At 42.4% G+C, this 26,690-nt stretch overlaps 1 protein-coding gene across 2 annotated transcripts in view; it reads left to right on the forward strand.

Annotated features, from left to right (window-relative positions):
* dock1 (dedicator of cytokinesis 1) overlaps positions 1–26,690 on the forward strand; it is a 455,553-nt gene that overhangs the window by 111,591 nt on the left and 317,272 nt on the right. For both annotated transcript variants that reach the window (XR_013934788.1, XM_080454394.1), the window contains exons 21-24: positions 1,870–1,970; positions 3,932–4,060; positions 8,239–8,347; positions 18,967–19,037. Coding sequence is in view for 1 of the 2 variants with exons in the window: in XM_080454394.1 (XP_080310520.1) it covers positions 1,870–1,970; positions 3,932–4,060; positions 8,239–8,347; positions 18,967–19,037 (410 nt within the window). In the remaining variant the exon portion in view is untranslated. The remainder of the gene's footprint in view (positions 1–1,869; positions 1,971–3,931; positions 4,061–8,238; positions 8,348–18,966; positions 19,038–26,690) is intronic.

Genomic DNA, 26,690 nt, shown 5'->3' on the forward strand with positions numbered 1-26,690 from the left:
TTTAAACCTGAAGCGGAAAACAAACTTCAAAATCAGCCTGAGGGTGTTGTTGAGCCCCTATTTTGGCAGGAATCCAAATATAAGATTTGTGTGTTGTTTACCCATTCAATCTGGGAACGCAGCTCTGTCATTTTAGAATGTAGAATGTTTTACCTCTCTGAAAGGTAAACGATAAGCGAGAATTATTTTGCAAATCTTTGAATATATATATATTTTTTAAAGCAAACATATGTAAAATATTTTGTTCCAGGGACCCCCGGAAGCAAAGGTTTGAGTTACAACTATTCGCTTTAAAAACTAGATATTCAAAGATTTGCCAAAATATTAACGATTAAAAAAAAATAGCAGATCTACAAGCTTTGTATATCTGCAATATATTTTTGAATAGCCAAAGAAAATTTACACCAATGGATTCCCGGATTGATTGGGTTAAAATCTTTCAAAAATATTCCACATATTTTGAAAATACAAAAATGTACAAGTTCACAAGCTCACAATGTGTCTCGATGCGACGCGTTGTGAACTTGTACATCGACTATTTTCAAATAACAGATGTATAGGGTTAAAGTGGTTGGACTGAATTTGATACTGTATTGACAAATTTTGCTTGTGGTGGCCCCCATGTAATCCCTTCAAGGACCCTTCGGCTTCCCCCAGGCCCACTTTGAGAACCAACTGAATTACAATACTCGCCACGTTGAAGTCATGAATTCATGGAGACCTTTTGTTTTTTATCACCTTCCTTTTTTTTCCAAGTCTTTGTAGTTCCCATATTATCTGAAAGGATCTATCATAATGAACCTGCTATCTCGACTCTCATACAAATCAAATCGGTTCATGCAATGAATATCAAAACAGCATTTTTTTTTTTTTGGAGAGCCAGCCCAGATCGTGTGTCATTGAATGTCCTCGATCAGTGGTTCTCAACTTTTCTTTCTGGAACAGGGCCCACTTGAAAGTCTCGAAAGCGTAACACGGCCAATCCATCTGATCACGTTTTAACTCATTGAGTGCCAGAATTGATGAATTAATTAAGTCAGCCAGTGCCAGCGTTTTTGAACATTTTTTACTAACCTTTCAAGAGCCACAGAATATTTTGTTCCAGGACACACCGAATGTTGCAAAAGATGAAGGAGTGTCTCTGCTTCCATCGGGGGGTGTCACCGCAACCCTCCGTTATTTAGTTATTGGCTGTTGAACATAGCTTGTTCTCGCCAAAAACGCAGAAAAAAACAAGAAAGCAGAGAAAAATGTATTTTTCAAAATCCTTTAACATCAGATCAGACAGGGCTGAGTTTGTTCTGATCACATTATTTCCGGATCTACTCTTCTCCAGAAGTCCTAAGATTCACTCATAGGTTGGCGAACAGCGCCATCTAGCACAAACACGTTTTTTACATGTTACAAGTCATTGGCACTCTGGGCTTTGGAAAAAAAGGACTTGTTTACACGTTATTGGCACTGAATGAGTTACGTGGTCAGATGGGTGGTCCGCGTGCATTTATGGAAGCAATGTTAATTTTAATGATCAATCAATCGGTTGTGTTCCTGCATGGATCAATGGAAATGACATAGTATACTTCAAGCTCCTATTAATTAAACTAATTTGCGACTTAAAAACAAACCAAAAAATCTCATGGTCCACCAGTGGTCCCCGGCCCGCAGGTTGAGACTCACTGTCCTAGATTATATCTGCCGGCTAGGGAACATTTGAAGAAAAGGAACTTTTGGCTTATTTGCAATCTTGTTAAAAATTTTCTCTTTTTTCCCTTTGAGCATATTGAATGAGACAGGCCTGTGTTCCAGCCCTCGCACATGAAACGCTCGCCTTACATATTTAATGAATTCCTCTTTTTCCACTTCCAACAGGTGTTCATAATTGGGCTCATCGCTGACAGGAAGTTCCAGCACTTTAACCCCGTTCTGGAAACCTACATTCGGAAGCATTTCAGCGCAACACTGGCGTACACGTGAGTATAACCGTCTAAAAACAGTGGTTCTCAACCTATGGGTCGGGACCCCCAGGGGGATTTTTAGGGACTTTTAAGACCTTTTTAATACCTCAAAAAAATAAAAAAAGACCATTACTGCATCCAAATGAATCAACAAACTATATTATCAAACATTGGCCAACTTGTCAAATAATATAAGAAAGTGGCAAAAAAAATGAAAATAGCCGATCTACACGCTCACAATGCGATGCGTTGAGAGCTTGTAGATCTGCTCTGGGGGGTCCCCAGTTCAAATAGGATTATTTTGGGGGGTCGCGGCCTAAAAAGCTTGAGATGGAGTCTGATAATGATGTGGCGACCATGTGGATCTGTGATTTCAGTCACCTATGACGTCAGTGCTTTGATGTCATCTCAATATTTGGGCTTTCAGCCCGGGTCGAATGCCTACAAAGAAATAATCGTATTATATAATTAGAGAGAGTGTGTGTGTTTGTTTGTGTGGCCGAGGTCCCACAGCAGACCAGTATAGTCCAACTGCCTCCGAACTTGGCACACATATCACTCATGGGGTCTGGCTGGTATTGGGTAAGCTAGTTTTTGCCCCCTTTTAATTTGCATACAATTTGTAGAATTTGCATAAACGGTCCATTTTTGACCCACATTATTGCCACTAGGGGCACAGCAGCTCTACTGTGTGCCATCTAGAGGAAGCTAACTCACAGTACGTTTTAACAGCGGGCGACTCTCGGGCGATTGCCTGGCGACATCGTCCAAAAGATAAAGAAAATCCATCTTTCATCGACCCCCCCCCGCCCACTTCGCCCTATCGCCAGTAGTTGCCGGCTCTCATAGACATATAATGCACTTCCGGAAAATACCATCCTGATCGCCCGCTGTTAAAACGCACCGTCAGAGAGCACATGATGGCCCCATTCACATGAGCAGGGCTGTACTGTAAAACTGAGCAGTTTGTTTCACATGATTCCACATCTTAACTAGGGTTGGGAACCTTTAGAATTGAATGATTCCTCATATATTCCTATATATTAGTATTGATTTTGAATAAAATTCAATTTATTTTTAGTCATATTTTAGTCATCTGAAATGTTTGTTTTTGTCTAGTTTTAGTCGACTAAATATCATAATATTATAGTCGACTAAATCTACAGTTGATTTAGTCGACTAAAGTGTATTGTGGCGGTGCCTAGATGGCGTCGCAATGGCTGACTTTACACTTGGTTGCGTGCTGAAAATAGCAGATCTACAAGCTCATAACGCGTCGCTGCGTGAGGCGTTGTGAGCTTGCAGATCTGCTATTTTCAGAGCGCAACACCCGAGCGCTTTCATGTATAGGAGCTGCTTATGTGTTGGAGAGTCACTTCCTTGGCCTTATGGCAGAGAGAGTAAGTAAGTAAGCCTTGTCGAGCCATGTGGCCCATAGGGGCAGGAGCCTATCTCCTGTTTCTGTAGCGTGAGGCAGCTTGATGTACAAGTACACCCCCTGGATATGACGCTATGTCACAGGGACTTATACTCCCCAATCCAACACTTGATGCTGAGTGCCAAGAAGGGAGGAATTGGGTCCCAATCCCGACCTCCCAATCTCAGGGCGGACACTCTAAACACAAGGCCACTGAGCTGCTATGGCAGAGTGCATGAGAAATAAAGAATAATGGTTTGATTGCGAGATTAGCCCCAGACTCACACACAACACAGACTCACAGACCCTCTTCTAGATGGCTCAAACCTGTTTCACTTTACTTTATTTTATTACGGATCCCCATTAGCACTTGCCTAATAAGCATGGCTATTCTTCCTGGGGTCCTCCTTCTGTCCTAGGAGGCACGCTGTAAAACACGCACTGAGGAAGAAACAAGGAGGATGGCATTATTAGGTGATTCGATGATGATCTGAAGGCCTGTCTTTGTACTGTGTGTGTGTGTGTGTGTGTGTGTGTGTGTGTGTGTGTGTTTCTACAGGAAGCTGACCACGGTTCTGAAGAACTACGTGGAGAGCGCAGAGAAGCTGACCGAGCAGCTGTTGAAGGCTATGAAGGCTCTGGAGTACATCTTCAAGTTCATCGTTCGCTCCAGGGTCCTCTTCAACCAGTATGTGTAACTCTCTTACTCTCTCTCTCTCTCTCTCTCACACACACACACACACGCACGCACACACACGCACGGAGGAAACGTAGCAAATATTAACACTCAGCACCTCGGACAGCATCCGGGATCCTTAGTTTAATCTCCGTCCTTGTTCCTTATAAATATTAATAAATATCACTAGTGGTGTCTAGGGGTCTGTAGGTTTATCATTCAATCCCTACATTGCCTTGCCAAGGCGTTTATTTATTATGTAACAGGCCATTACTTAGTGGGATTAGGTGGAGGTTAAGGGGCTCTGTGTGATAAGGTAATTTGACTGGATGTTCTTATAATTAGCCGGGGGGATGTTAACCCTTTAAAACCGGGAAAGCATCTGTGTCATGTTAGATTTTAGCTATTATAATATGAGTGTGTGTGTGTCACGATTCTTCTAGCAGATATACAAGCTCCTAGCGCGTCACCGAGTGCCGCGCTATGAGCTTGTCGATCTGCTATTTTTGAACATTTGTGCAAATCTTTAAATACAATTCAAAAGTGTTCATAATTATTTAAATAAATATTTTTTTAAACGCATCTGTGTCATTTTAGAATCCTTTGGCTATTCCAAAATAGCAGATATACAAGCTCATAGCGCGGCACCGAATGCCGCTCTATGAGCTTGTACAGTATATCTGCTATTTTTGAGTGCACATCTTTGAATATATATATATTTTTTAAAGCAAACATTTGTAACTCAAATCTTTGCTCCTGGGGGGTCCCTGGAACAAAATATTCTGAGATGGGTGGGCCAAATACATATAATTTTGGGGGTCCTTGTCATGATAAAGTTTGAGAACCATTGATATATAGCAACATGTTATATAAAACTGTTAGGATTTACAGTAGTAGGCATTTTTCTGAATCGGCCTCTCAGGTCTTAATGGGTTAAATGGGTGATAATGTTGCGTGGAGGTGTGTTTGAGGTGGGCGGGGGGGAACTGATATATGGTCTTATTGAGTGTGCAGAGTTTGATTGGCTTTTTGCACCGCGAGTCTAGAGGACACGACGTCCTCTACTTCACGACTAAGACCACCACTCTGTCTTCTCTCTTTTAACCCCCCGGTTGGTCCACCTTGGGAAACGTGTTTTTTCTCTCTCTCTCTCTCTCTCTCTCTCTCTCTCTCTCTCTCTCTCTCTCTCTCTCTCACTCTCTCACTTTCACTCTCACTCTCACTCACTCTCACTCATATCTTAACCTTTAAGTGAACCTGCTACAGTAACTGTGTTTTAAAAATCCTCCTTGATGGCACTTTCTTTGATTGCCCGACAAGCACAGCGGGGCCCCTGCCAGTGTGGGGTCGTGTCACTCCCCCCCCCCCCCCCCCACACTCAATCTAAAAGTCTTTTATATTGAAAAGTTGCCTTTGAGTCAACTTGGCATGTCATATTTGCCTCTGACATGTACTGGAGTAGTAAGTAAAAGTACTGATAATTGGAAATACTCCACTAAAGTAAAAAATAATTCCTCAAAATTGCACTAAAGCACAGTACTTGAGTACATGTACTTAGTTACTTTTACACCGCCGAGAGAGAGTAATTGTTGTTTGTGGCAACAACAACCTCCCTGAGAGAGGGGAGGCATCAAACGTAGTGATTTCTGTAAGCCCTCAACAGTGACGAAGCGTACGGTCCATGTAATACCAGCAGCCCTGTGGGAGAGATAGCAGCAGGCTAACGCTACACCTGCCTCTCTCTCTCTCTCTCTCTCTCTCTCTCTCTCTCTCTCTCTCTCTCCCCCTGTGAGGGAAGTCAATGAAATGTGATGCGGAGGGAGCAGACTAAACACACACACACACACACACACACACACACACACACACACGCACACGCAGACGCACACACACACACGCAGGCTATCACTGCTGAGTGCTCTCTGCCTCATATCCCTCCAGCACAGGCCTGTGTGGGTTCCCCATCAATAGCCATTTATCCCACTGATACTGAGATGGAGGGTTTATATTGTGTGTGTGTGTGTGTGTGTGTGTGTGTGTGTGTGTGTGTGGGTGTGGGTGTGTGTGTGTGTGCGCGCGCGTGCGTGCATGCATTTTATTTTTTTCTTGAGACACATTATTTTGTAAGACTGCGACAGTTGATCGAACAAAGTGATTTCATCGATTATACCAAATCATCAATAGTTTAATAAAATAATCAATTAATAATCTGATCCAGGGGTCTTCAACAGGGGGTCCGGGACCACTAGGCGGTCCTCAGAGTTACTAGGGGGGCTGCCAAATCTTCGGCGTACATGTCAGAGGAAAATCGTGTACTTTTCACTCCACTCCAAGTATTTGAAAACTCGAGTTACTAGTAACTTAACAGATTTGTATTACATCCTATTCTGTACATTTCGGGCTATTCAACAAACAGCCGATGTACAAGCTCACAACACGTCGCAATATCTGTGTGAGTTGTAGATCTTCTATTTTCCAAACAAATTAATATATCTGTGAAACATTTACGTATATGAATAGTTTTACTTTTGGTACTTTAAGTACATTTTGATGTCAATACTGTTGTACTATTACTCCAGTAAAACTTTTAATACAGGACTTATCCTTGTAGCAGAATCTTTTTGACATTGTTGTATTGATACTTTTACTTAAGTAAAAGTATCAGACAGACAGGCAGACAGGAACAGAAAGACATGGCACCCCTTAGATCTCCCATCTCTCTCTTCTCTCCCTGCTGGCATTTCAAGAGAGCTCGTTTACGTAGATTATTCATGTTTCTTTCTCCCCCATATTTTTGTGTTTCTCGTTGACAGCAGGCAGGTGCTCTGGGGTCTTGTCTCGTTGTTTTAAATGCTAATCTGGCTGGCAGCGAGCGATGATGTATGTCGTTTTGATCCGGTGTCGTATTTCTGCATTGACAACGCACCCGGGCCCCGTTCGTTCCCTCACAGACGCCTTTTAATGAATTGAAGAGAGGGAAGTCACAGAGAGAGAGAAAGAGAGAAATGCATCAAACCGTTATTTATTTCTGGGGGGAAATCTTGTGTGTGTGTGTGGGATGGGAGGGGGGTCAACGCTCACATAAAAATGAAACAAAAACAAAACGACACACCGGATATCCTTGACTGCTGGTCTACTGTAAACAGCAGTAAAACTCAAAGCTTCAGGTCCTTGCACACAGAGTGTGGTGCAATGTTTTATTGGTCAATCAGTTCTAAATCTGGAAATCTTGAAAGTGTGAGAACATGCTGATTTAAAAGGCATTCATAGAATCGGCCTCAGGTCTTAACACATCCACCGCCAGAGGTTAATCTCATAATAATGTACTCACCTGCCAAGGTGTTTTTGTTGTTTTTTTGTTTTTTTCATGTCGCCATAGATCTTGTTAAAATCCTTAAGATTGAGCCGTGAACGGTCTGTTTACATCCGCGTGATCTCCCTGTATCTCCCAGTGAAGACCGCATGTCAAACGGACTTCCATGACTGTAGTTAGAGCGGATTACGTTAAACAGTGAAATGCGAGGAGAAAAAACTACAGGAAGAGAATTGAGTTTCAGTTTCGTCTGTAGAATGGGAGCGGGCGTGATCGTCGAAACCGGATCCCAAATAATTCTATTTCCTGTCATCAAACCGGAAACGGAAGTGGATCAAAAAAATTCCGAAAGTGCACCCGGACCGCGCATGCGCGAAAAGACCGCAGCCCGTAGGACTACGGGCTCGGCGCTTAACCGTTGGATTTAACGGCCCGTAGAACTACGGGCCCGGCGGTAAAGGTGTTAATGGGTTAAAACAGTGGTTCTCAAACTTTTTCATATCAAGGACCCCCAAAAGGGTATGGCCATGGACCCCCATCTCAAAATATTTTGCTCCAGAGACCCCCAGAAGCAAAGATTTGAGTTACAAATGTTCGCCTTAAAAAGTTTTCATGATTTTTATAAAATAGCAGATCTACAAGCTCGGTGCCGCGCTATGAGCTTGTATATCTGCTATTTTTTAATAGCCAAACTATAAGATATGGTTAAGATTGTGACACTATATTAACTAATTTAGCTGGGGACCCCCTCCTGGGACCAATGGGTTCAAATACATGTACTGTGCCTATAGCTGCAGTGCACCTGCAGTGGCCAAGAGAACAAAATGAATGAGCTTTGTGTGTATTTGAAACTTAACCATGCTGCTCTCCTCCTTAGACTGTATGAGAACAAAGGTGAGGACGAATTCATGGAGTCCCTGAGGGACCTCTTCACGTCCTTCAACGACATGATGAACAGCAGCGCAGAGAACACCGGCATGGTGAAGGTAAGGCTGTCTCACCCTCTAACCCCTGGACAACATCTGCACCACTTACTATTCAATGAACATACTTTATTACGCCTGCAGCAAAAAATAAAATAAAAAATATAGTTCACATACACACAGATATTATTTATATATATTTTGTCGCCGTCGGGCAGAAACCTTGAACCTCCATAAATTCAACTTTTTGTTTATGTTTGTGAATGAATTCCCTACTTTGTCGTACAAAGTGTGTCAGGCAAAAGCAGTGAAAAAAGTAATCTTACAAATCTACAACATGTGAGCTTTTTTTCATGTGACTAAATAATAACTGCAATGAATCCAATCCATATCCTGAAAAGTTATTTATTTTGGAAATGCAAGGTTCCCACCCCACATCAACAATAGGTATATAGGTATAATATTGTTTCCCTCTCTCTCTCTCTCTCTCTCTCTCTCCCTCTTGTGCTGTATGGGTATGACTTGAGGATAGCATGCTGTCTTATTTGGACAGTATTATGTGTGTACAGTATTTGTGTATTGTATGTTGTGAAAGTGAGTCTGTGTGTATGTCATTGTTGGTTACCCCACTTCCGTTCGGGTATAATATTTCCCTCTTCCTGTACAAAGCACAACCGTCCTCGTATTCACCTCTATTGTCTTTGCATCCACATGTCCTGATCAGAACACACGAACAACCACTAAATAAATAAATTAACACATCTTAAACAATTAGCCAGCCTCTTGAACAAGGTAATCTTTACTGTGCGGAATCCATAGTCTGCCGCTGAGGTTGCGCAGACAAAGAACATATTTAATGTTTCTTTCTGAATGGATCGATCCTACAATATGTTCTAGCTCTTCATTCACTGGCCAATCACAGCATAATGTATTTATTTAATCATTTTTAGGCGCTGTTATATAGCAATGATTACTATCAGAATATAGAAATATTTAACACTATTAACAAAAGAAAATCACGTACTGCACTTTTACGCCTATGTAATCAAACAGTTCGGTCTTTGTTTATTTCCTGTGTGTGTGTGTGTGTGTGTGTGTGTGTGTGTGTGTGTGTGTGTGTGTGTGTGTGTGTGTGTGTGTGTGTGTGTGTGTGTGTGTGTGTGTGTGTGTGTGTGTGTGTGTGTGTGTGTGTGTGTGTGTGTGTGTGTGTGTGTGTGTGTGTTCTTTCTTCTCTCGCTGTGTTTCTTTCTGACCTTGACTGTGGTCTGTGTTTATTTCCCTTGCCTGTGTATGTGTTTTCTCTCTTCTTTCTCTGCGTTTCATTCTGACCTTGACTGTGACCTCTCTGACCCGGTCTCCTCCAACCTTCTCTTCTTTAGCTGCTCCTCAAGGTATTTGTGTGACCACCTCCTCCTCACCTTGCTCCCCGCTTTGACCTTTTAGCCTCCATCATCCCCCAACAACACCCTGTTGTGTTGCCATCATAAATTAACACGCTCACACCCACACACACACACACACACACACACACACACACACACACACACACACACACACAGAGCTCGGGTGATGTACGACGTTTTATCAATATAGGCCAGGGATGCCCACTTGAGAACTACTCAACAAGATCTGCCAACCAAAAAATATATTTAAAAAAATATATATATATATATCCCATTGCTGAAAATACTTGGAAAAAATGTACCCGTGGGGGTTGTTAAACATTGCTAAATTGTCTCTCCACTTTTCCTTCCTGTTTGGAATAGTGACAATGGCGTTACATAATAAGGCACACACACTTGGAATGGGATATATTGAACAAATAAGTCTTCCTCCCATTCTGTGTGAGTGTTAGGTTTTCGGTTTCTTTGCCACACATTTTGTGTAACTTTCTAATGCTACTGAAGTTTGTGTGCAACACCCTTGAAACTTGAAGTCCTGACAGGGCGTTTTTTAAAGTCACCTTAATTCAAGTGGCAGATGACAACAGGATGAGTTTTGTGATTTGGCAGATGGTCTACCTGCGAGTGCACAGCCTTTTGTGATCTACTTTTCGATCGCAATCTACCTTTTGGGCACCCCTGATATAGGCGATACCGCAACCTGATGAAGGTCCAAGTGACCGAAACATTGTACCTCTAATGAACCCGTTTTCAGTGGTGTGAAGTAACTAAGTACATTTACTTAAGTACTGTACTTAAGTAAAATGTTGAGGTATTTGTACTTTACTTGAGTATTTCCAATTTCCAATACTTTGGAAATTTCAATTACTTGTACTCCACTGCATCTCAGAGGCAAATATTATACTTTTAGTCCACTACATTTATTTAAAAACTTTAGTTAATAGTTACTTAGTCCTGTAGATTTTGATTATTATTACACAACCACTTCAGCCCTATATACATTTGCCATTTGAATATAGCCGATCTACAAGCTCACAATGTGTCGAGATGCGACGCATGGTGAGCTTGTAGATCGGCTATTTTCAAAAGTTTATCATACATTTGAAAACTTGTGGAATGGGATATTCTGCATAATGAGTAATTTTACTTTTGGTACTTTAAGTACATTTGAATACTTTTGTATTTTTACTCAAGTACATTTTGAGAACATTTTTGGTAAGAACATAATCGATAGTTGTAGCCCTAATCACGTAGCACATTGCAGCGCACGCAGAGCAGCACCTGGGCGTCTAGTAACCCAGACACACGCTGCACGCTCAGCCGTAGGAGATGCCCCGGAGTCAATTAGGAGTCAGATGCTGTGTAATTGGGTTAGATATTAAGCTTTACTGTCACTAAATTAAAAATTGATCTTGAGGAACAGGCTTTTGGGTGGGGAGGGCGGGGGTGGAGGGGGGGTTGGGGGGGGGGGGTAAAGCAGGATTGTGCTGAAGCACTGTGACAGCTGGAAGTTAATAAGCACTCTCTGTCACACCTCCAGACTTTATCCGACTGAACATCTGGACAGCGTGCACGCACACACGCACACATGGGCACACACGTGAGGATACGTACACGCTTATGGACACATGCTGTACATAAACATACGGATACACACACACACACACACACACACACACACACACACACACACACACACACACGCACGGATGCACATACAGTACACCTGCTTCGGCCACATAAACACGCATGCAGATACGTGCACACTTTGATTTATGCATAGACACACACACACACACACACACACACACACACACACACACACACACACATACCGATAAGCACTTCCTGTCACACCTCCAGACTTTATCCTACTGAACATCTGTACAGCGTGCACATGCACACACATTTACACACATATGGATACATACACGCTTAGGCACACATACATGTGCGTACGGACACATAAACACAAGCATACGGACATATACACGCATGCTGCAGATACTTGCACACCTGGATTCTTGCATTTGGACACATACCAGACCGATGAAACACACACACACACACACACACACACACACACACACACACACACACACACACACACACACACACACACACACACACACACACACACACACACACACACACACACATATGTGTGTGTGTCACACATCCACACATAACTCCACATAATTGCAAACATTCTGCTCTTATAAAAATGTACGCACGCACGCACGCGCACACACACACACACACACACACACACACACACACACACACACACATTCACACACATGCACGCGCACACTCAAAGTCACGTTCAAACCTCGGGGACAGTGAGCCACACATCAGTGGTGATAGTGTTTGTCTCACTCAGAAAAACAACAACTCTTTGGAGATCTACTGTAGCTTGACTTCGCACAGCACAGTCTAACAGGTGGCATTTAGTTTTTTGAGAAAGCAAGAGAACATAAGACTGTGTGTGTCTGGCTTTTTTTTTTTAAGGTGCAACAGATGCACTCGGCTGTTTACCAGAGGGTGGGTGGGTATTTATAACCGCAGGCGCTTGATAGTTGAGAGAGTCTCGAATCGCCATCAAGCAGAGCCTTTGAAATGCCACGTTCAACCTCCTATGGTCTGCCTGCGTGTTGTCTGTGTGTGTGTGGGAGGGAGGGCTTTCATAAAATGCATAACACAGTTGTGAAAAAGGCAGAATTTAGGACTGCTGATTGCTATCGTGTTCGATTATGAAGCAAAACACCACAGGGGTTATAACGATCATGCAATTTTAGTCTGCAAATTCATTGTCCTATACAAATAACTGCGATAAACGATTTACTTGTGTTTTTTGTCATTGAACATTGGAACATTTAAATCAATATTACATTTCAGTTTGGCTTTTAGTCATTTAGTAAAGAAAAATTGCCCAGAGCAGATATGACAAATACTGTAGCTTAAATATACAGCGAAATTACTGACAATACTGTGTAGACCCCAGTACGACTAGCTTATTGCAGCCTAAGATTAATTCGGCAAATCCCCACACACCTGTCCAATTCCCCACACCTGCCATTTGATTACTTCAGTCAGTCCACTTTCCACAGTCAGTTTGCACTCTTCAGACATTCTCCACACATTCTCCAGACGTTTACCACTGTACAAGGACTTTCCAGAACCACCGATTCCCTAGCCTGGTAAACCCCCCTCCCTCCGGAAATCTCATTTGCATTTGGTTTCAGGAAGGAGGGTCTGGGATTGCTCACAGAGTAAAGCTGCCCGAACCACTGCGCATACGAACCAATCAGCGGCTGCTAGGGGCGGGATCATCCAATCACCTGCCTAGTAGCTTGAAAAAATGAAACTCCGTCTGTCATCGATTCTGCGCCCGGAGTCTCAGATGCAAGTACGCTGTGAAACAAAATGTGTGTCGCAAGCTTCTTCCATTTGACGGAGTGAGGTTACCGATTCCCCCCCCATATGCCCATAGTATATGGGTATACCCATATATACGCACAAAAGGGACAAGGACAAACATATATTCAGTAGATATCTCCATATATGGGCATACAAGGACACAGGCAGACTGACAGATATCCATGTGCAGCGGGTACTATGAGGGGTATAATGGCTATTGCATAACAGGGTGGGGCATTTGCGTCGTTTCACTTGCATCATTCCCGAGTAGGCCGCTGCCCGACGAGCACAGGTCTCTGGCTAAACCATCAGAGAACATTTCAACCAATCAGCAACACATTGGTTTCCTTAAACTAAAACAAGGAGAGATGAGCCTTTCGACATTGTAACTGTTCATTCAGTACCAGGACTTGTCATGACAATGTTTTTTTATTTGCTCCATGTTCAACTATAAACTACACTGTCCCAACACCAAAGACTGCCATATGTAAATTATTTCAGGGTTTGACCATTACGTAATGCTTTTGCACAAAGTAGGTTTATACACATTTTTTCATTTTTGTTGGCCTTAAAGGTAGGGTAAGTGATTTGCTTTGGTTAAAATAAGTGTTAAATAGCTCTATATTCTGATAGTACTCATTGCTATAGAGTGTTTGTTCAGTAACAGGAGTCTCCTTGTCTCTCCACCCCTTTATTAAACAGAAAATGCATTTTCGTTTCAGTTTCAGTTTCATTTCCAATTTTATCCAACCAGGATAGAGAACTCAATCAGGATACAGATTAAGCAAGTGAAGTGATGACACTAAGAAATGAGCAGACAAAATTGGAACTGGAACACTATACAAATTAAGCTAAAAAAATTGTACTTTCTCCTGATTGGCTGAGATTTTGACACCTACCGGAAAATGTATTTTCTGTTTATTAAAGAGCTGGAGAGACGGGGATACATCTGTTACTGAAAAAACACACTATAGCAATGATTACTATCAGATTATAGTATTTAAACCTTTTAACAAAATACTTTTTGTTTTAACCAACAAATATCACTTACCCTACCTTTAAATATTGTTCCTCTATCTATGCCGCTAGTTTTGTTTTTGATGGTTGTTTACATCATTGGAAAGCCTTTTCAAGGTTGAGATCATATAGTTTAAAATATATTGAGATTGTGTCTCTAGAACTTGAACTGAATTGTCATCCTGAAAGGTTTTTTAAGTGAAAAGATAAATCACAGGTCTAGTCTCAAATAACTGTGATCAGGCCATATATCCTACTATATAATTGGAGTAACCTCTGTCTGTCTGTCTGTCTTGGTGTCTTGGTGTCTTGGGTCGACCGGGTATGGGCTAGTTATGTAATAATTACGACAGGCCTGCTAATAAGTCAAGTGCTGAGAAAAACTGAGCTGTATGTGTTTAGACAGAATGATGAAGACAGGTGGCATGGCTCCGATTTTTAAATGGCTGCCAGGCAGGTGGAAAGACGTCCAGGAAATGCGTTGGCGCTATACACATGCATTAAAATGTCGGCCCCCGAGCTCTGACAGCATTCATTGTGATGTTTCATTTCGTCGAACGCCAAGTCCATAACAAAAGCTGCTGGCATGTTCCCCGTGTGCTAACACAGCCTTCACTCACATCCTGGCAGTAAGCAGTTCCACGTTTCCAACAACCAGTGATTCGAAAAATACAGAAACCTCTTATCTCCATTTTCTAACTTTTGTGGTTGTTTTTTTCCATAAATTAATGTCTTGGATCATACTACAGCGTCACACAAAAGCACTAAACGATCTACAAGCTTCAAGTTTGTGGATATGCTATCCACAAGCTCGAAAGCTTGTAGATCTTGTTGAGCTTGTAGATCTCCTACGTATGCTATTTTTTAACTGTTTGAATCTTGACCATCAGTGTCAGATTATGTCTAGGTGAGCTTTGACACAATCTAAATGTCTCAATAGAAGAGCAAGGAGACAAAATACAACCACCCCAATTGTGTAAGTTATATATTGTATTAACATACTCTTTGGACAGAATTTCATTTTATTCATTCAAAAAAAGTTTAACTAGAGTACTTGAATAAATGTTACTTTACACCCACTGCCAGCAACCCCTCCCAAAACCAACTTAACCAGAAACAATGAGGGAACGGCATGCGACAGACATCCCTGCGTTGCCACATCTTTGCGAGTGTAATCAGCCTGTATGGATGGAAGAGAGACTGGCACCTCTGCTAATATGCACAGATGCTGCATAACCCATTAAGGCCTCAATTCTACAAAATGTCTTATAAATCTTTTTTTCAGAAAAAACCCTGTTTTCCGAAAAAAAACTTATGTTGCTATATATCAGTGGTGCTCAAACTTTTTCATGTCAAGGACCACCCAAAATGATATGTATTTGGCCGCCGACTCCATCTCAAAATATTTTGTTCCAGGGACCCCCAGAAGCAGAGATTTTAGTTGAAATTGTTTCACTTTAAAATAATATATATATCATCACTGTAGGGCAGAAACCTCGTATCTCCAAGTTGCAAATTTGTATGTGTTTTCGTAAATTAAAGCCCTAATTTTTCATTCAAGAGTGTCGCACAAAAGTTGTGAAAATAGCCGATCTACAAGCGTTGTGCGCTTGTAGATCGGCTATTTTCACTATTTTAAACCGTTTTTCAAATAATAATAAAAAAGGAAAGGTTTTGGACATACAAGGTTTCCACCCGACAACAACGTATATATCCGATCTACAGCGGCACTAAGTGACACACAATGAGTTTGTATATCTGCTATTTTTGAATAGCCAAAGTATAAAATTATGTTTTTTTAGCTCAAATCTAAAATGACGTAGATGCTTTCCCAGTTTTAATGGGATAAACACCCCCGACCCACCTTGGCTGGCATTTAGATCAGTCAGTCAGAGAGGGAGGTGTCGGCTCGGATAATCGCTCCCCATTATTAACGGATGGCTCCGTAATCAGCCACTCGGAGCCGCGCCGCTGATGACTTCATTACGGTCAACCCACGGCTTGATGGAGAGAGAGAGAGGGAGAGGATCCAGGATCCATGGATGTTTGCACGAGGGCCAGCCCGCTCGCTTTAACCACTTAAACCCCATATGGAGTCCCTCAGGACACTATAGTCCCCTACTAGTGTCTTTTCTGTTATCTTGGCTGAAAATAGCCGATACATAAGCTCACAGCTCGCAGCGTGACAAGTTGTGAGCTGGAATCGTGAATGTAAGCAGTTTAAAAGACAGGTTGCGGAAGAGCGCCCTCTATCGTAATCACTGACATCACCCAATGATCATTGGCAGTGAAGCGTTGGATTTGAAATAACATCTATCTGAGAGTTCTTTGGTGGCTTTGCTCAGCCTGGCTCCCCGTAGCCCCCACGTCCTTGAGCAGGCGTGACGTGGAGTGGCCAACAAAGCCTCTATAGCTCCCACACCTCCACCGGGTATACGTCCTCGCACTCCATCCACTTTCCCTGCACTCCTCAACCAGGCCTGCATATTTTGCCATCTTTCTTTCGTAGGCGGCTTCCAGTCCCTCCTCCCATGGCACTGTCAGCTCGATCAGCAGTGCTGACCTCACGGCTGCAGAGTCCAGTGTTGATTTTGACAGCAAATTTTGTTTCAGTTTTAGTCATAGTCTTTTGAATCCATGTAGTTGTAGTCATATTTTAAAAAGTAATCTGAAATGTTTTACTGTTAGTCTAGTTTTAGTTGACTAAATATCATAAGATTGTAGTCGACTAAATCTACATTTGATTCAGTCGACTAACATGTATTTTGTCAGGCCTTATGATGGCGTCGTAATGGCTGATTTTACACTTGGTTGCATGCTGAAAATAGCCGATCTACAAGCTCACAACGCGTCGCAGGGCGACACGTTGCGAGCTTGTAGATCTGCTATTTTCAGTCCGCAACACCCGAGCGCAACCAAACATAAAATGACTTGTCTTTTAGTTCTACTGGATCTCTTCTCCACTAGTCCCTCACTAACATTTGTTATCTAGTTTTATTTGTTGACAAAATATCAATATATTTAGTAGTCTTAGTTTTTTTGTCATCATAGCCTAGTTTTTATTTAGTTTTCGTCAGTGAAAAAAGGTAGTCGACGAACATTTTTCGTCATAGTTTTAGTCAACAAAATCAACACTCTCTGCAGACCACAGCACCACATCTGGTCTTAAAGCGGTGCTGCAGATTTCCCGTGGGAACTGGAGCCGTCTGTCTACCCAGATCCACCTCCATCTTCCACTCCACCCCCATGGTTTTAACACCTTGGAGGGTGGTGATCTCTTCTTGCTGGAGTATTCTGCAGGTTCCCCTTTGCATGAGGAAGTGAATCCTCTGTTGGCTCTTTGATGAACTCAAAGAGCCAACTTTGAGTTCCCCCCCGGCAACTTTTCTCCAGCACCTCCTGCCAGCTTCCTGAGCACTTGGTCATGCCGCCACGTGAGCCTGATTAAATTTAGTTCATTCGGGGGCCAATTATTTAAAACTTACTTAAACGCTATATACTTCATTCTAGGTCTAATAGCAAAAAATTGCTGATCTACCAGCTCACTGTCGCAACGAGACAGATATGGTATTTTCTCAGAATGTATGTATTTGCTTAGATTTCTTCTTTTTCACCCAATGTTCTTCTGTTTTCACCCAATCTTCGTGTTTGTCCACTGTTCACCTACTGGATTTATAGGCATGCAAAAGGACGAGATGGGAGAATGTCCATGTTGTGCTGTATAGTAGTGTTATATTTAGTTCATTAACCTCATCTTCCTATCTCAACAAACCCCCAAACCCTCTAATCTAACCTCCTCACCGCAAACATTTGCCTTTTTATGTTGTTGTTTTGTTCCGTTGTATTCTTGTGTATGTGTCTTTTTAACGCTTGCCATTTTGGCCAGGTTTCACTTGCAAAAAAAGACATCTCTGATCTCACTGTGACGACCTGGTCAAATAAAATGAAACCTATTATGACATGGCCAAAATGTTGGCTATTCAGAATAGCAGAAAAAAAATCAAACACTTAAAAAATGGCAGATGTACAAGCTGCGAGCTTGTACATCTGCCATTTTTTAAGTGTTTGATTTTTTTTTGGCATAATTTAGATTTTTTGTTTTAACACAGAAGAATCCCAGCAGGGTTATTATGGGAGGAACATAAGCCCAAAAAATAGCAGATCTACAATTTGAGCTTGTAGATCGGCTATTTTCGGCAAAGAGATTTGGTGTAGACGGAAAATAAACGGTCCAAGTACAATTAGTTGTAACTCAGGTCCGTTTTACTAAGAATAGAGGGTTTAAAGGAGTAGTTCACCCAAAAAATATATATATTTTCTATCTATTACACACCTCATGAAGCCTTGAATTGATGGAGATTTCTTTGTTTTTTTCCCTTTCCTAAACCAATAATTTGTTGACCAGTGGAGGCTCCGCTGAGTCTCCTGTTGACCGATTACCCGGTCACCAAATGATTGGCTCAGGATTGTGACAAAAACAAAGCAATCTCCATGAATTCAAGGCTTCATGGGGTGTGTAATTGATAGAACATAAGTAATGTGGGTCCTTTAAGTGGTCATGCCTGTGGCCTGCAGAAGGTGACATGTGCTTTATATAGATAGAACGCATGTCGCCGAGAGCCACAGAATGTTCATTAGCTGAATTGGCCAATAAGGGAAGTCCAGACTGCAGGGCACACACGGTTAATTATGTTCCCCTGTAACGAGACACACGATTATTTGAGACGCAGACCAAAGTGTTCCAGAACAGCTTACTGGGTACTAATTAATGACTGTGCTAATTAGCTTCCATCTGAAAATGCAGTTTCTGATGGTGCCTTTTTGTTCTTGTCTTGGGTCCAGGGCGCAGCGCTGAAGTACGTTCCCACCATCGTCAATGACGTCAAGCTGGTCTTTGATCCCAAGGAACTCAGGTAAATTGTAACGAGAGAGCAAACTGCCCTCTGACTCTCTCTCGTGTGTGTGTGTGTGTGTGTGTGTGTGTGTGTGTGTGTGTGTGTGTGTGTGTGTGTGTGTGTGTGTGTGTGTGTGTGTGTGTGTGTGTGTGTGTGTGTGTGTGTGTGTGTGTGTGTGTGTGTGTGTGTGTGTGTGTGTGTGTGTGTGTGTGTGTGTGTGTGTGTGTGTGTGTGTGTGTGTGTGTGTGTGTGTGCGTGCGTGCGTGCGTGCGTGCGTGCGCTAAAACATCCTACCATCTCCCTGCCCGTGACAAAATAAAGTAGACTGGACTGTACGACAAAGTTGGGCATTAATTGACCAAAAAACCCTGAAGACTTAATAGAAATAAATACAAAATATGGAGATACAAGGTTTGTGCCCTACAGTGACGACATTCTGCTGTTTTGATGTTGCTAATATTGTTGCCACCGTAATGTAAAATGAATGCAGAACTGGGTCAATTTAGGACACGATGCAGTACAACCCTCCCACTGAACCGACTCCCCCCCGCTCTTCTCTTCCACTCCGCCAAAGTCCTTCCTCTCATTAATGTTCTCTCTTTCACCTGACACTGCATCTGAAGAACAGGAGCTACGGCTCATTAAAGCCAATTTACTGTACACAGAATGGTCAAATTGAACGTAACACCCTCGTGCGAGGGGGGAAACGAAGGATGCAATCATATTTGCTTTTGCTTTGGCAAGCGCCTCTTTGAATTAAAATTTCATGTTTAACCCATTAAGACCGGGAACTCATCTCTCTGTCATTTTTTGATTTATTTGGCTATTCAAAAATAGCAGATCTACAGTACAAGCTAATTTTGAAAATGTGTGAAAAACAAATTTAAGTCTTTGAATATATATTTTTTTAAGCGAACATTTTAACACATTTCTTTGCTTCTGATGAGTCTTCTAAATCCTAACAGTAAAAAAAATTTTTTTTGCTATAATATTAGTGGTCCTCAAACTTTTTCATGTCAAGGATGATATGTATTTGGCCGTGGACCCCCATCTCAAAATATTTTGTTTCAGGGACCCCGCAGAAGCAAAGATTTGAGTAGAAAGTGTTCGCTTAAAAAAATATTATATATATATATATATATATATATATATATATATATATATATATATATATATATATATATATATATATATATATATATATATATATTCAAAGATTTGCACACATTTTCTACTTGTTTTTGAATAGCCAGAGAAACAAAAATGACTAAAATGAGTTTCCGGTCATAATGGCTTAAGATGTATGCCTAACCAGCCGTTGGGATATTATTGTGTGTTGGGGCTGTCCTCTCTCTCTCCCTCTCTCTCTCTCGCTCTCCAGCTCCTTTATACCGTGGGCTGTTTTCTCTTTGAAGCACTTAACATTCACCACATGCGCAGGGATGGGAATTGGTTAAACATACCCAGGTTGCCGTGGAAACCTTGCAGTGGCTGTTTCCACTACTAGAGAGTGTCCGTTGCAGTTTTAACGCCGTGCGCGTGCCGTGACTGTCATCAGCTAGCCGTTACCCTCACCTCCTTAATGACACATCACTGGGTGCTCGGGTGGCACAGTGGTCAAGTAGCCTGCCCCACCACCACCACCAACCGCAGAGGTTGTGGGTTCGATTCCACTGTGGTGCACTCGGCTTTGTCGAGCCTCTACGCCAGTGGTTCTCAACCATTGGTTCGGGAACCACCAGTGGTCCTTGAGGAGTTTGCAGGTGGTCCCTAGCTAAATGATGGAGAGTTGGTAACCAAATGGACCCTCATCTTTAACTCTTGAGAGTGTAAAATGAAACCAAATGGACCCTTATGGGTTAAATTATTGTTGAACATCTGCATTACTTAATTTACAAGAAGTCTACACAATTAGATAATGTTGTAGAATTGTTATTTTGCCAAAATCTTATGAGTTTTGGGTCTGAGAGACCCAAAACTCATCAAACGGTGGTCCGTGGCTCAAATGCCTAATAAATAATGGCCCTAGATATGAAACGGGTTGAAAACCACTGTTCTACGCGAACACATTTGGCCCGTGTTCGGGGGGGGGGGGGGGATGCCGGGTAGGGAGGGTGATAATAGTCACTACAAGTAGTCCTACGGGCTGGGACGGCACCTGTCAGCAGGGAGTGTTGGGGCGGGACTCTCTTCTCTCCTCTGACAACTGGCACAGTGGGACATTCCCACCTTGCATCGTTCTCGGCTTACACAACATTCCAGAGTAGGCTGGTGCCCAGTCTAGTATGTACAATTTAAAAGTTATTGTCACATACTTTTACGATGTAATTGTTGCAGCGTCACATGTTCATATTCAGTGAGTATTTCTCTTGTGTTTTTTTTTTTCACGTTAAGGCCATTTAATGCAAACAACCTCTGCTTAATTTTTTGAGTAAAAGAGTCCGCGGCGTCTTGAGCATTGCTTCTAAAAGTCTGTGGGGGGGGGGGGACCAGGGAGTCCCCAGGGAAAGTAGTTAACATAGCATCACAGTCGTTTTAACCACTTCATCCATTTATACGTTGGCTATTCAGAAATAGTAGACCTACATCTGCTATTTTTGAACATTTTTTAAAAATCTTGAAAGTGTTTTTTTTCCCATAAGTTAGAATTTTTTTAACCCAAATCGTCTCTTCTGGGGGTCCTCCTCCTTGGCACGAAAAAAGTTTGAGAACCACTGGTCTTGAGGACAGTGTTTGAGAAACCAGTGCTTGCATAGTTAACAGATGCCCCACGTGGGCACTGCCCTCGATGTCCCTGCCCTGTCCCACTTCAAATCCCTTTAATCTCTCGCTGAAGGGACGCAGCACAGAAAAACAAAAAAAGAATATTAACTCGGCCTCATTTACAGTGCATTATACTTACAAATGTGAATGGAAATCTCTGCTGATGTATGTACTAGAAGCATTTCAGCAGCACATTAGTCTTGGAAAAACATTTGGCACTCATATTTCATTCATCGGATGCACTTTTGGTCAAGCGTTTCATTCTGTCTTTATAATCTTTTTCTCTCACACTGAACTCCCTACAAACGAGTGTTGGCAGGGCTGTTCTTCACAGTGGTATAGAAGACGTTTTGGACTCAAGTAAAAGTAACAGCACACCACAGGGTACTTTGACTTATTTAAGTCAAAGTACAAAAGTATTGGCATCAACATGTACTTAAAAGTAGTTAAAGTAAAAGTACTTATTCAGCCATTTAGCCATTTGTTATTGGACTATAATTATTGATCATAAACCACCCCTATGGCTATTCGAAAATAGCAGATCTACAAGCTCACAACGCGTCGCATGGTGACGCATTGTGTGCTTGTAGATCTACTATTCCCCCCCCCCCCCCCCCAAAAAAAAAAAGATAAATAATCACTAAACTAAATCTATGAAGTAACTACAGCTGTCAAATAAATGTAGTGGAGCAAAAGGTACAATATTTGCCTCCTAGATATAATGTAGTGGAAGTACTGTATAGAGTATTGAAAAATTGACTTACTCAAGTAAAGTAAACGCAAGTACAGTACTTGAGTATCAGCTCAGTGGCCTTGTAAAAATGCAATCCAATATTGCTTTGCACTTAGCATCAAGGGTGGTAAGTCCCATACGCGAACAGCCTTTTTGCATGTAGTTGAAGGCAAGAGGGCGGGGGGGCGGGTGGCGGGGGGGAGAGAGCCTGGCGACGCGAGCTATGTTAGTGCACTGAGTGGCAGTTGGGGCAAACGCAGTCCCCACAACATCATTTACGATTATGTGCCTATCGGTACATAAACTCGGACGGTGCTTAGTCGACTAGCAGACCATCGGCCGGTCGTCATGGTCCAAAACTATACTTTATCGACGAAAAAAAGTAGTCTGCGGTTGTTTGAAAAAGTATTGTCCCAAGCGGCAGTCCTCGAACCCAGACTCCCATTGGTTCGGGAACCACCAGTGGTCCTTGAGGAGTTTGCAGGTGGTCCCTAGCTAAATGATGGAGAGTTGGTAACCAAATGGACCCTCATCTTTAACTCTTGAGAGTGTAAAATGAAACCAAATGGACCCTTATGGGTTAAATTATTGTTGAACATCTGCATTACTTAATTTACAAGAAGTCTACACAATTAGATAATGTTGTAGAATTGTTATTTTGCCAAAATCTTATGAGTTTTGGGTCTGAGAGACCCAAAACTCATCAAACGGTGGTCCGTGGCTCAAATGCCTAATAAATAATGGCCCTAGATATGAAACGGGTTGAAAACCACTGTTCTACGCGAACACATTTGGCCCGTGTTCGGGGGGGGGGGGGGATGCCGGGTAGGGAGGGTGATAATAGTCACTACAAGTAGTCCTACGGGCTGGGACGGCACCTGTCAGCAGGGAGTGTTGGGGCGGGACTCTCTTCTCTCCTCTGACAACTGGCACAGTGGGACATTCCCACCTTGCATCGTTCTCGGCTTACACAACATTCCAGAGTAGGCTGGTGCCCAGTCTAGTATGTACAATTTAAAAGTTATTGTCACATACTTTTACGATGTAATTGTTGCAGCGTCACATGTTCATATTCAGTGAGTATTTCTCTTGTGTTTTTTTTTTTCACGTTAAGGCCATTTAATGCAAACAACCTCTGCTTAATTTTTTGAGTAAAAGAGTCCGCGGCGTCTTGAGCATTGCTTCTAAAAGTCTGTGGGGGGGGGGGGACCAGGGAGTCCCCAGGGAAAGTAGTTAACATAGCATCACAGTCGTTTTAACCACTTCATCCATTTATACGTTGGCTATTCAGAAATAGTAGACCTACATCTGCTATTTTTGAACATTTTTTAAAAATCTTGAAAGTGTTTTTTTTCCCATAAGTTAGAATTTTTTTAACCCAAATCGTCTCTTCTGGGGGTCCTCCTCCTTGGCACGAAAAAAGTTTGAGAACCACTGGTCTTGAGGACAGTGTTTGAGAAACCAGTGCTTGCATAGTTAACAGATGCCCCACGTGGGCACTGCCCTCGATGTCCCTGCCCTGTCCCACTTCAAATCCCTTTAATCTCTCGCTGAAGGGACGCAGCACAGAAAAACAAAAAAAGAATATTAACTCGGCCTCATTTACAGTGCATTATACTTACAAATGTGAATGGAAATCTCTGCTGATGTATGTACTAGAAGCATTTCAGCAGCACATTAGTCTTGGAAAAACATTTGGCACTCATATTTCATTCATCGGATGCACTTTTGGTCAAGCGTTTCATTCTGTCTTTATAATCTTTTTCTCTCACACTGAACTCCCTACAAACGAGTGTTGGCAGGGCTGTTCTTCACAGTGGTATAGAAGACGTTTTGGACTCAAGTAAAAGTAACAGCACACCACAGGGTACTTTGACTTATTTAAGTCAAAGTACAAAAGTATTGGCATCAACATGTACTTAAAAGTAGTTAAAGTAAAAGTACTTATTCAGCCATTTAGCCATTTGTTATTGGACTATAATTATTGATCATAAACCACCCCTATGGCTATTCGAAAATAGCAGATCTACAAGCTCACAACGCGTCGCATGGTGACGCATTGTGTGCTTGTAGATCTACTATTCCCCCCCCCCCCCCCCCAAAAAAAAAAAGATAAATAATCACTAAACTAAATCTATGAAGTAACTACAGCTGTCAAATAAATGTAGTGGAGCAAAAGGTACAATATTTGCCTCCTAGATATAATGTAGTGGAAGTACTGTATAGAGTATTGAAAAATTGACTTACTCAAGTAAAGTAAACGCAAGTACAGTACTTGAGTATCAGCTCAGTGGCCTTGTAAAAATGCAATCCAATATTGCTTTGCACTTAGCATCAAGGGTGGTAAGTCCCATACGCGAACAGCCTTTTTGCATGTAGTTGAAGGCAAGAGGGCGGGGGGGCGGGTGGCGGGGGGGAGAGAGCCTGGCGACGCGAGCTATGTTAGTGCACTGAGTGGCAGTTGGGGCAAACGCAGTCCCCACAACATCATTTACGATTATGTGCCTATCGGTACATAAACTCGGACGGTGCTTAGTCGACTAGCAGACCATCGGCCGGTCGTCATGGTCCAAAACTATACTTTATCGACGAAAAAAAGTAGTCTGCGGTTGTTTGAAAAAGTATTGTCCCAAGCGGCAGTCCTCGAACCCAGACTCTCAGTGGTAGTGGATTTAGAGTCTAATGATTAGCGAGGTGTGCCACTGAGGCCGGTGCTGAAATTGGGTATTCGGCTTGTATTAGAATGTGACGTCCTAACTCTTCTAATGTAGAGGAAAGAAGTCCCCGCCCGCGCGCCGGCCCAATAGGGGCGAGGCTTCCCCCAGCTACATGCAAAAAGGCTGTTCGCGTCCCATACATACTAGCGTACTAGCAGCATGTCCAGGGGGTGTACTTGTGCCTCATGGCAGGGGGGGGATATATTTCTACATCAAGCCACCTCACTCTACAGCAGGGGTCTTCAACAGGGGGTCCGGGCGGACCCCCTGTTGTAGTTTGTCCAAGCTCACAACGCCTTGCGCTGTGAGCTTGTAGATCGGCTATTTTTGGCAAAGAGTGATAGGTGTGTAGAGGGGAAAAAAGAGCAGCAAAAGTGTATCTGAAACACAATTTTTTACAATATAGAGGGGGTCCCTGCTTCATCTCTCTCTCTCAGCTAGGGGGTCCTTGGCCTGAAAACGTTGAAGACCCCTGCTCTCTCTACAGAAACAGGAGATGGGCTCCTGCCCTGTGGGCCACATGGCTCGGCAAGGCTTACTTACTTTACAGCACAAGTTTGAGTAAACCACAGATTTTTCATCCCGAATTACTGATACTGAGATATATGCACAGGCCTTGATGTCTCAGTACAGAGATCAAATGGCGCAGGTTGCTCCACACACGCACAATCCACACGCACACGCACACGCACACGCACACACACGCACACGCACACGCACACGCACACGCACACACGCCAGAGTCTAATTGGTGTGAATGAAGAGGAAGCCACTCGTCTCCTAATGATGCAATATTCATTCTGCCCAAAGGAAGGCGTGGAGAGGGGAGTAGATGTCTGAAACCCTCTGGACGGCGAGGCTGATATATTCATCCTAGCGTTTCTCTCAGGCAGAGAAACATGTTCAGTCAAAATGAACAACCAGGTTTTAGTTTGAGTTTTTTTTAAAGCGGCTGGTTCCCAAACTTTTTCATGTCAAGGACGCCCAGAATGATATGTACTTGGCTGCGGACCCCCATCTCAAGAATATACTGTAGGGGCCCCCAGAAGCAAAGCTTTGAGTTAAAAATGTTGGAGATTTTTCAAAAATAGCAGATCTATGAGCTTGTATATCTGCTTTTTTTTTTATAGCTAAAGTATAAAATGTGGTTAAAATGATTGTGACGCTATATTAACTAACCCCCTGGTGACTTCCCTGGTTTTAGAAGATTAAAATCCTGTTCTATATACCGTATCAATGTCATAGTAACAGTTTAACCTCATATTATAGTTTCAATGTCCTAAAGCAGTAACATGCAATATATATTTTTTTAATGTTTGAAAAGCTGGAGTGGTAAAAACTACAGAAACACCCCCAAATTATGTTGTCAAAAACAGTACTTCAAATTGCTTGTTACAAAACGTATCTAGGCCTCTCCAGTTGAGGCATTTTAATTTCAGACCGTATTAGTTAATCAAC

The sequence above is a fragment of the Gymnoscopelus braueri genome, assembly GCF_963280865.1.
Source record: "Gymnoscopelus braueri genome assembly, chromosome: 17".
NCBI lineage: Eukaryota > Metazoa > Chordata > Actinopteri > Myctophiformes > Myctophidae > Gymnoscopelus > Gymnoscopelus braueri.